The sequence below is a fragment of the Pyricularia pennisetigena genome, assembly GCF_004337985.1.
Source record: "Pyricularia pennisetigena strain Br36 chromosome 4 map unlocalized Pyricularia_pennisetigena_Br36_Scf_6, whole genome shotgun sequence".
NCBI classification, from domain to species: Eukaryota; Fungi; Ascomycota; class Sordariomycetes; order Magnaporthales; family Pyriculariaceae; genus Pyricularia; species Pyricularia pennisetigena.
This window is the reverse complement of record NW_021940918.1, coordinates 1,961,692-1,973,262: the sequence shown is the minus strand read 5'-3', so window position 1 is coordinate 1,973,262 and position 11,571 is coordinate 1,961,692. Positions and strand designations below refer to the sequence as shown.

The 11,571-nt window shown below is 50.9% G+C and overlaps 2 protein-coding genes across 2 annotated transcripts; both read right to left on the bottom strand.

Moving 5' to 3' along the window:
- Positions 1-870: 870 nt before the first annotated feature.
- Positions 871-1,538, bottom strand: PpBr36_06191 (uncharacterized protein; the record flags this gene model as incomplete). Its single annotated transcript, XM_029893338.1, has 2 exons — positions 871-957; positions 1,041-1,538. The coding sequence occupies 2 exons, from the start codon at positions 1,536-1,538 to the stop codon at positions 871-873; spliced, it is 585 nt and encodes a 194-aa protein (XP_029746213.1).
- Positions 1,539-7,927: 6,389 nt separating this feature from the next.
- Positions 7,928-11,098, bottom strand: PpBr36_06190 (uncharacterized protein; the record flags this gene model as incomplete). The annotated part of the gene is made up of 1 exon (XM_029893337.1): positions 7,928-11,098. One exon carries the CDS (start codon positions 11,096-11,098, stop codon positions 7,928-7,930), a length of 3,171 nt encoding a protein of 1,056 aa, XP_029746212.1.
- Between the last annotated feature and the right edge of the window lie 473 nt (positions 11,099-11,571).

Here is an 11,571-nt window from a genome sequence, read left to right as displayed (position 1 = left end):
GGGGGGGGAAAAGAGTGAGAGAGTATGCAACCGTGGTATCATGTGAAATGTAGAGAGAAAGAGAGAATCGGGGCAGCAGCCAGCCCATGTTCCCGTGACACATCTGGGATATGGAATAGAAAGATAGGCAAATCTAATGTATAATATTGACACCCGACAATACATGAGTCGTGGTGCAGCGAGGGGGGGTATCATAAAAAAAATTGAGGGGGTATCTTTCATTCGGTGAGTTGTGCGCAATCGGCACCCGATGCTTTATGGTGTCAAGATGGAAACAAACGGCTCAGCCACGTAGGATGCAAGGACCAAGGGGAAAATAAAGGAGAAAAGAAGAGGCGCTAGAGATCTCGACACGCTTGGTGCCGTTGAAAAGACCTAGGCAGCAAAGTATGAGTATGGTCCTGCCAATTTTGACGCTTCCAAAAGTCGAAATGCGCAGACCCCCCCAGAGAGTGCCCAAGTGGCATGTGACGGTGCGACGACGCTAGTGCAACGCCATGCCGCAAGCGTCACCGCACATTTGCACCCGCAGCGCATGCGTGCGAATCGTCGATCGTATCGGGGGGATGCAGGTGTTTCCTCCCCAAACAGTTGGACAAATTGCGGTGACTTTGGTGCACGTAGGATGGAGTGGGCGTCAGTCGACGCGTGGAGTGACAGCGAGCCGGTGCACATCCGCGCGTGCGCAAGGAGGCGGGGGCCCAAGCTTCAACCTATGCAAAGGCGTTTGCTGTCTTGTGCGCCGTTCGTGGGGCGCAAAGAAGCAACCATGCAGGTGGTTGCATCATCGCCAGTGGAGCGTTTGCCACATGTCGAGCTCCGGGGCGCGTCCAGCAGGCGCAGGCAAGAGGAAGAACCATGTTGGCACACCTAGTGCTTGTCTTGGCTCTTGCCGCTGTGCTGCGCCTTGTGGTGTTGGCGATGAGATGGCGACGGCGCGTCGTAGTGTGCGCGAACCTGAAGAAAAGAAACATGTCAGTAAAGCTGGGGGTTGGCCGGATAGCTAGCTGATGGATAGGTGGATAGATGCGCGCGCATACCCTTTGGCGTCCCCTCTCTTCCTCCTCGTCCTCGTCGCTCTCGAGCGTCCTAGAGCTGTCCTCACCCAAGCTGAATCTCCTCCTGTCCTCCTCGTACCATGCACTCAGCGGCTTGCCTCCAAAGGTCAGGTCATCGTCGTCGATCGGCGTCGCCATGAGCCATGCCTCTGGCTCTGGCATCTGATGCGATGGGGTTTGGTAGTAGTAGTAGTGATGCATCGAGACGGTTGATGAGTTGGCCGACGAGGCGGCATTTTGTGAGGTCGAAGCCATGGTTGCGCTGATGGAGTAGTGATATTCGACGCGGGAGCTGATATTCGAGGTTGACCTGGAGCTCGAGTCGCTCTGTGAGTTATACTGACGCTGGGTGGATGGTGTGCGGTTGACGAAGCGTTTGCTATCGGAGCTGTGATTTTTGTGATGGCGATGGTGAGAAGACTGTGAAGAGTTGGGAGTCGAGGTGGTATATTTCGACCTCGGAGTGTGGTGTGTGCTCATGAGGGAGGGGGACCGGGCAGCTGTGGTATTTCAATGCAGAATAAGCTGACAAGCGGGATTTTTCGATACCACGGACGGGGAAAGTGGTCGGGAGCAGCGGTCTAAGCCTGAATTTAGTGGCGGAATGGAGGAAAAAAAAGAGGTGTCAAGTCCGTTGGCGTGGAACGGAAGGAGTAGCTTTAATACGCAAACAGGTTTAGTCTGTCGCGTTTGGAGAAAAAAAAAAAGGGGGACAATATTTGAGGTCCAGAATTGGCAGCCTTGATGGAGAAAAGGACTGCACGCGTTTCGGGATAGTTTAATACGACCCAAGGTGGTTGTGGGTGGATGGGGGGTAGGGGGCGTGTGGATTGTCAGTCAGTCGGTGTCGGTGGCTGGCTGAATTCCACAAAAAATTGGCCAGAACGAGGATTGGGCTGCCTGCCTTGTTTCGGTCGCGGTCTGGCCAGGGCGTACGTCGTTTTTGGGTTTGTTTTCTCTCAATTGGATCGATTGCAACCGTGTCGCTGCTAGCTTTGCTTCGTTTGCGACTGGTCGAACGTTGCCGAGAGAGGTTGAGTCGAACAACAAAATCCCAAGCACACAAAGGCGGCAGGTCGGAAAGTCTGTTGTTGTTTATGTTGTGGTCGACCTTGGGCTAGGCCAGGTAGGGCAACTCAAAAAGAAAAAAAAAAAAAAAAAAAAAAAAAGAAGAAAAACGATTAATGCAACTTGATTGGAAGAGCAAAACTGCGAACAATTGCTGACAAGATTATTGCAGATTCAAGACGTGATCTGATGGTGTGCGGCTCGAGTCTTTTTGGGGTTGCTGCCTTTGAATTATATGGCAAAAGTGGTAAAAGCCGATGATGATGTGTTTGTTGTATTTATTTGTTGGTGTGCTCGTGATCCTTAGTTGATGCTGACGTTGATAATTAAAAGATGTCAGCCAACATAAAATTTTTGTGAAAGAACGGGCGGGCAGGACACGGGTTTAATATTTTCTCAGAGTAATCAAGGGTTTGAGTGGATGTGACGGAAACAAACACTGAGCACACTCAAACTGATAGACCCATCTTGAGGGGCGCCGTGGGTCATCGCCACAACATCAGACACAGTCAAGCTTGCAATCAATCGCCGCCAAGACGTGTGCAAGAATCACGCCCTTAAAACTAAACTGGGCATAAACGAGTCGTGAACAGGGGATATAAAGGCCAGTAGGGGACGTACCTGGGTGAGGCCTGCAAATCGATGCACACTGTACAGTACGCAATTTAAGGCCAAGATACGCGAGTCGTTTTGTCGTGTTCAAAATATATATATCTCTATTGTTGGAATCCACCTGTTCTTTGGGAAAGGGTTGTACGCAGGTTGGTTGACGACAGATATAGTGTATCGAGGTGGCGATGTGCGGGCGATAGATACAGTAGATTGATTGTTTTGATGTAAGGTGGGCTTAGTGAGATGAGATTGAAAAAACATGGGCAAATAAGAAAAACGGCGAAGCGTATGTTGCAGAAACTGTAAGAAAACAAACGGTTCAATCAATCAATCGTCAGTAAAATAAAAGCTTCTCAATCAGTCAGCCTCGGACCAGCGAATTGTATTTTGATCTCAATTCCTGCGGCGTTTTCTTATTGTCTTTGCATTTTGCCAAGAACGGGGGCGCGATGCGATGGATGGGCGATGCAATGCGTTTGTTTGGTTGTGGAGAGATGCGGACAAGGAGGGACCATTTTTGTACTAACCAGGAATTAATTCCCACTCTGAACCAAACAAACCTCCAAGAGAGGACAAAATACGCGTCGATGACGATTGTTCCCGTCAGCAGTCAGCGAGCCGCAAGTCCGAATGCGGCGGGGAAAGACGGCCTTGTTGCTTCTTGTATCTTCGTTTCTTTTCTTTTCCTTCCACTTTGGCCTTTCCAAAACATTCGCGCGCCTGCGCCTACCGTTTTTTCTTTTCCCGTTCCACTGCCTCTGGTATTTTATTTTTGTGTTGGTTAATAACTGTCGTCTCTTTGTTTTAAACCCTTCTTTTAATAATTTCTGTTTCTTTTGATATCCGTACCAGGTCCCTTGTTCACTGATGTGAGGAATGGAGTCGCTGACGGGAAAGACCCTCACACAACTTTTCAAGGGTCCAGTCCACGATGCACAGATCAGCGTCTGACTGATGTGTGGGATTTTGGAGGAGTCGTTGAGGAAGGGGTGTGAACGTTGTTTTAATTTTTTCTTTTCTCTTGACTTTCAGCTCCGATGGTTGTTCGTGTCGGGTGGACGCACTCGGGAGTCTCCCATTAATGTAAAGTAACACTTTCGGGTCTGCAGGTGAAGTTCAGAACGAAAAAAGATATTTGCGCATGAGTTTACAACAGATGGACCGACAGATATGCAAAGCAAAGCAGAAAATTAAATCTATGGCTCATTATTACACACAGGAAATACAGCTCGATCCATGACGGAGGCAGCCATCGATATCAGAGGCGGCGACTTGTACCTCAGCTCTACATATTTCTATTCACCTATGTTTTTTTTTTTTTTTTTTTTTTTTTTCATTGCGCCATCGAAGCGGAGCCGCGCGCTCCCGCGTCACAAGCAGCTTGAATGTACCTTGCAAACCTTGCTTCGGTGGGATTTTGTAGGGCGACAATTGCGCGTAGTGCGGAGTGCCAAGAGGGTTCGCCCGGCAAGAAGGAGGGGACCTTTGCTTGCTTTGGTCTTGGGATGGAGGAGCTGAGCGGGATCTGCGCCACCAGTAAACGAGAGAGCTCCTAGCAAATCGGGGTACTTGTTGCTGCCAACCGAAGCTAATCTATGATGGGTCAGCGGAGCGAGGTAACCGCTTTGTACCTCCAGATTTGGAGGTACCCGAGTGTGTGTGCCGGTGGTGCTTTTTAATGCTTACATGCCACTAAAAATCCACCGCATCCAACTAGCCAGCCCTATGCAAAGAAACTCTCGGGAGAGACGAACAAGGACTCGTTTTTCTTTCTCCTTTGGGCGAATTTCTTTCTGCACAGCCGACGTCCCTTCTCTTCAGCTCAACCTTTGCATTTAGTTAGGCATCGAATTACTTTGCACCAGCATATTAACGATTATTCATACCCTCGCAATAGAATCCGAGACAAAACAAAACACACACATACACATACACACACACACACACATACACAAAAAAAAAAAAAAAAAGGCTCTTTAATACGCAAAATTCAAAACACCCCCTCCTAGGCCTTTTTGGCAGCTGACACTTTCATCACGTACTTCTTGGCCCCCACACATGAAGACTTGTTTTGAGTTGGACAACCCATTGGATTGGGAGTCTCTGAAAGTCAGATACCATGACCCGACCCCGCTGCATTGGACCATTTGACAAGCGCAAACTGGCAGCAGGTTGATAGAACGGACAAGGAAGACAGTACTAAGAACCTAAGAACAATAGAGCAGGGAGGTGTGTCTTATCTTTCCTTGTCAACAGGCTGGCGGGGTATAATTTAGAATGAAAACATAGTCCAGATTTGAGTCACCATCCCATCCCAACCACTTTCCCTGTTGCGATCCCGTCTAGTCGAGAAACGTCTAGACAGACCAACACCCACGTGCTGCATGCCATCGGCCCGTCAGATTTTCGCATGGGGTCACATTCCCACTCCGTATGCCCGTTATTTTTTCTTTTCTTTTCAATCCTTCCCGATAGCTGCTGGGCATTTTTGGGAGGGTGTGCATTTACAGGCTGCGATCTGCAGTTTCAAGCTATACAAAGAGCNNCCCCCCATACTTTCAACCTACTACTATGCACCTTGTGCGACATTCGACGATCTCGATCTACACATCTCGTGCTTTCTCTCATGAATTCCTAATTTTATGGAGCGCCTATATAAAATCATCCCGTAGGCCCGTAGGGCTTGGGGACATACTCCTGCGGGTCATGCGGCCCGGTTTTTTTTTTCTTTTTTTCTTTTTGCTTTGCCGGGTCAGAAATTCAAAATACACCGCCATGATAAGCAAGTAAATAGTAAACACGGGTAAATGACGGGTCCCGAAATTACCCCGGATTTCTCTCCGCAAAAAACAAGAAAATCATGGTGCAAATGAAAATCCAACTGCCGGAAAAGTCGTCCAATTCCATCTTGCTAATTGCGTCTGATTTGAAATGCGCCGAACGCCCTTGTGTTTCTTTTTGGGTTATTTCCCCGGGAGGAAGAAGAAAGAATAGAAAAGTAGAAATGAAAATAAATATTCCAATAAAAATACCCCTCTTGGCAAGGCTGTTTTTTTTTTTTTTCTGTTAGAAAATTCTGCCAAATACCGAGAACGGCATGGCCTGCCAAGTCCCCCACATGTATTACGTCCTCCAACCCAAACTTGACATGGCAGCAAGACGAACCAACACTGCTTTGTCGTACCGCGAACACATTTTTTCCTTCTTTTGTTTTCGTTGTTTCGTTCCTCACTCACGCACAGGCGGATATCAAGGACAAGCTAGACTAGACTAATTGATTGAGTTTCTGCCTGAGCAGCGACTCACTCGACGTTGGTTCCGAGACATTTCCAAGAGGTTTCAATCAGCACAGCAAGGAAATCAAAGACTTCCTGGAACTAGCTTTAAGCCTGGTGTGGTGTGTATTTGTGTGTATTTTTGCATGTAAAACAAGAGGAGAAAAAAAAACCAACCGATTCGATCGATCGCCATCATTCCAAGCGCCGACGGGTTCACTTGGGTTTTTTTTTCATTCTTTCTTTGTTCCTCTATCTATCTCCGTCTCTTTCTTCGCCGATTCTATTTGCGTCACCGGCAGTTCCAGGTACGGGAAACATAACATCAATTCCCAAATTGGTCCGAACCCCGTTGCCCATCAAGTTAAGAAATCGGCAGTGCCTGGAAATGCGGGACACAGTTTTTGTGGACTGTCAATGCACCGTGCAATCATTACGGGAACCATTGTCGCATTAACGGCAATTGACAAAACAGCCTTGCCGAAAAAAAATAGAGCCCATAAATTATATAACCCATACAAAGCCGATATTGTATCTATTTGTAGTGATCCACGTCCAGGTTTCTTTTGCCCTGGCGGCATCTATCTGGTGCTGAGGCATGATGGGGTAGCTATAGAGTCGCAATTTTAAGCTATCTTCTCCCGCGGCAGCTTAGTTGTTAGTTGGCACTGTTTGCTATCAGGTGTGTATAAGTGACTGGTTTTGGTATGTATACTCATCATTCACCCAACTTGTATTATATCCCTGCGGTCTTGGAGGTTGCGAGCGCCCATTTTGGCATCACAGGGGCTCCACGAAACCATTGCGGTCCCAGTCGCAATAATCCTTTTCTCTCTCTGGGGCCTAATTATACCATATGGATACACACGCCTCTCAACAATCCACATGTCAACAATTGTGCGGGGGGCGCTAGTACTAACGCCATAGGCGCTGCAGGCGGCGGAAATGGAAATAATAACTATCTTGAAACCGCGCTGTAAAAGGATTGATTTACAAAACTCTGCTTTAATTGGGCAATTTCGCTCGTGTCATGCCCCAGGGATCTAGGCATTGCACGAGGTCCTGGTATATTAGTGAGTGTCGATAGGGGGACTGTAAAGGAGCATATATGGCCCCTTTTGTGAACGCCGGAGATTAGACTTTGGGAAGGATAACTGAGATGCTAGTAGTGATCGGTGCAAGCAACTGCGTGATACGCAGGCGCAAGAAAACAGCAGAGAAATTATATATAAAAGTCACATTTCATTGTGGCTGAAACTAAGAAAAGAAAAAGCCATGCTTTTTTGTTATATATAGCTGCCCACGAACCTTTTATGTTTGCGGCGTGTTAAAGTTCGGCCTAGTCTTCGGCCTGCCTAGCCTAGGGAACGATCGTTTCTATCGTAGGTAATACTCGCAAACAAGACGTATACATCCCAAGTGCTTCATCATCAGGACGGTGAGGATGACGACTCAAACTTATCCCTTTACAGTATTCCATACAACGCCCTAATTAACACATCTATAAATCTATGTTGTTTGAGAGACGGGCACTGCCACCATTCTCGAGACTGGCAACGGCGCCATGGAAGAAAACAACATAAATGATGAGTTGAAGACGCATTTCTTTTTTTGTGATGTAGAATCTAAATATAGTAATGGACGGACGAAAGACCAGAAGTAAAGGATGACAAATGGTACAGTCGAGGTAAGCAAAGAATCCATGTGGCTAGAATGGCGGGGTAAATTTCATTTGCCTACTAAACAATTTAGTGAAGCTGTGAGCTAAACTATCCCTCCTTTGCACTCTCGTCCGGCCATGCGCGAGGAGACGCACTGATATTCTTGATAAAAAATAATAATAATTAAATACATAACCATCCCGAACCACCCCCTGTGCATGGTTTGGTGATGTGCGGGCTCTTCCAAAAACTGTCAGACTACAGGCATCAGTTCCTGCTCCGACTCTCTCGCGCGCTGCAGGATGATATCGCCGTCGTCCTTGGTGTAGATACCCTTGCCGACAAACTCGGCGACGACGTCCTCGACGGCCCGCACAAACGCTTCATGGTCGGCAAAGGGCGCGCCATCCCACAGGACGTCCAAAAACGTCGGCCCGTCGCTCCCCGGCGACTCGATCCCGGCGACCGGCATGTCGTACTTGGGCAGGCCGTCGTCGCGCTTCCGGTTCGGCACGCCCGTGTCCAGGTCGCCAAAGACGACGGCCGGCTCCACGCGCCGAAAGTAGCTGGACGCCGGCGCCGTGTCGCCAATGTAGTACGGCCGCGCCGGGAGGCTGCTTGCGTTGGCGGCGATGGTGAAGAGCGGGTCTCCGTTGGCCGCGGTGCCCGTCCTGGCGACGGCGCCGCCCTTGACGTAGTCTCCGTCGCGCCGGAGGTGCTTGTACAGCGACAGCTCCCAGAAGCTCCCCCTGCCGCCGGGCGGCGTGCCCAGGACCTGCAGCAGCACCGGCCCCCACATGATGGCCTGCGTGTCTGGCCGGTCGAGGGCGCGCTCGATGCGGACCGCAAATGGCATTTTGATCTCGACAACGTCGCCAGAGGCCCAGGTGCGACTCACCGTCACGTAGCTGCCCGGTGTGGGCTCTTCCCCAGGTTGAAGCTGCTCCCCGTTGATGCTGACGTTGAAACCGCTCGGTGTTTTCTGGACCCAGGCCGGGACGCGAAGTTTGATGTCCAAAGGTCCTTGATCGCCCGTGGTTGTCACAGTGAACTTTACCGAGTCGCCCCTGGGGAATGCAGTCTCCTGCTTCACCGTGATCCCCTTCTCCTCCCAGGTGAGCGTGCTGGGAACATACAGGTTGATCCATAGAGTTGACCCGTCGGCCGACCTGAGGTAAACCGTCTCCTGATATTTGGTGTGGCTTTCCAAGCCCGTTCCTCCACAGCAGGTGCCTGTGTTTCCGTAAGCTCGGTTCGAGCCAGGCGTCAGGGGTTGGAAGTAGGTCAGCTGGGGGTCTCCGGCACTACCCGCGGTGTCGGCTCTAGACCCGGGTATCATGTTGAACAACCCCCTCTCGTATGTGTCCATGTAGGTGGCGTTGTGCTCGTGGAGGAACAGATTCCTTGCCAGCTTGAGCATGTTGTAGGCAGTACAAGTCTCGGCTCCGTTGCTGGCCATGGCATTCGCAATGTTGCCTCTGTTTTGGAACAGCTCGGGGTTGTCGTTGGACCCGGGGTAGTTCCCGCCGGTGCCGCCGCTTGCAAATTCGCGATGCGGGACGACCCAGCCGTAAAAGTTCTTGGCTGCGTCAAAATACTCTTGGCCTCCTCCCTGCTCAAAGATGCGCATGTAGCCAATGAACTGCGGCACATGGGTATTGGCGTGGAGCCTCTCAGGCCGCCTCCGACCCGGCTTGTCTTGCGGCCGCACGACCAAGATGTCCTGATCATTGACGGCAGCATCAAAGAGCGACTCGCGGTTGTCAAAGGCCTTGGCTGTCTCTAGATGCTTGGCATCACCCGTCAACTGGTATATCTCGGGGAATACTTCGTTTGCGCCGCCGAATTCTCCAGCAATGTAGAGATCCCACATATAGTTCAAGTCGTCTCGAGTGAGATTACCCCTGTATTCGGGGTGGTTCTTGTCCCCGACGGTAAGCGCAAGATGCGCCCAGTCCGCCATGCGCGTTACAACCTCGAGGGCCTGAGAGTTGTTGGTGTTGTAATAGGCATCCAGCAACCCACGCATGATCTTGTGTTGAGTATACCACGGAGCCCAGGTATTCGTCTGCTGATTGCCCCCATACACGGCCCAGCGCGGCGGGCCAAGCCGCAGGACAGTGTCTTCTGGAAGTGCACCAAGATAGCCAGGGTGCGTTGGGATCCAGTTACCACCACCACCACCAGAACCGTCGTCTTCTGATCCTACAACCCCGGCATCTCGAGCGTTGGGCGAAGAGTCCGTGATTGCTGAGCCACCTCCTTCCTCGTCAAATTTGTACCATGCAATGTTGCCCCCGCCTGTTGAGCCTGCGGCAGAAGTGAGCAGAGATTGTATTTCGGTGACATTGAGGGCGCGACTGAAAATATGAAACTCGTCGAGGGTGGCGTTGAGTAGCGGGTCGCCATATTGCGAACGGCCGATCCAGCGATTTCCAGGATTGTCCAGATTAGCTGGGCCAAGGGTCATGGCGGTATTGGTGCCAGACGCCTCGCCGTTGATGTAGAGGATGCCTGTGTTACCGGTCTGAGTGACGGCGATATGCAGCCATTCGCCCGTGGGGATTGTTGCATTTCCGTCGATTCGCTGTTCTTGACCGGAGCCACCCGTGGTGATGGCAAAGCGCGGTCCGCTGTTTGAATCACCAGCATAGGGTGTCAGGAACATGTTGATGGTGGCATCATGACCAAAGTCAAACAAACGACTCCAGACCTGAGCCACAGGGAGGTTCACCCATGTTGCGATTGTGAAGTCGCTGAGCTGGTTTATGGTCTCCTGCGGAAGGGTTACGTATCCTGCCTGTCTAGTGTCGCCGAGACGAAGGGCCTTGCCGAATTTGCCCTGAACGCGTCCAATGCTCCCGGGATTCGGCTCTGGCTGGGCACCTCCTCCTCCATTCCCTTCACCCATCCGAGCAGTTATAGCATCCTGACAGGCCGCCAGCTCCTTGACCATCCAGTCTAGTTTGGTTTTGTAGACCTCCTCGCCCTGGTCTGCGAAAGCCTGAGACAATGCTGTCATGAAGTGGCCTGCCCAGTGTCCACTCAGCAAGCCCCCATCTTCCCAACCGCCGGGCACCGGAAGGCCAGGCGGGCTCGGCCTCCCTGCCTGGTTGTTGAACAGAATCAGGAAGCGACGCTCGTCATACTCCCTCAGGAAGGTTTTGATCCTGTCTCGCTTCTCCTGCAAGAGGCCGTCCCCTAGGCGAACTTGGTCAAGTCGGAATGGGCGCACCGGCGCAGTGGCCCCGGGACCATGATCTCTAGGCACGCCACGGGTGTGTATGTTGTTGTGGTCATGGACGTGAGCCATGTCAGCTGCAGGCACTACGGAAGCAATTGCGCCGGCGGCGAGGCCGGCTCCGAGGACCAAAGCCCCGAAGAGCCGGCGCGGGATGGAGACAGAATCGGTGTGCTGACCCATGTTAGCGGGCGGTTGCGTTGACGGCCGATTTAGCCAATGCAGGGAGAATGCAAACTAACATTGCAGCCTATTCAATCAGAAAACACAACAGTTCGTTTTGTCTTTAGAGCCTAGTCTAATATGTTGCATGCTATGTCCGCCGTGCTCGCGGACCCATGCCCGAGGGTTCACATTCCTGCGACGATAACTCAACAGGTTTGTTACAATGAACCAGAGTATTATGTTGCGACATGCCTATTCCATCCAAGATAGTCCAGTCGTGAGGGGCCAGTAAGGAGAACGATTGGTGCGGATGAGGAGAATGATTGAGATTGAAAATGGAGGCAGCAGTAAAATGTAACGACGATAGCAAATTCCCCGCACAAGCTTGTTCTTTCACAGCGGGGGTGGGGCAACTACAAGATACTGTCCTGTGCTGCAAGTTGGGGGGTTCCGGCGCAGGAAAGGGGGTGGGTTCGTTTTTTTTTTTTTTT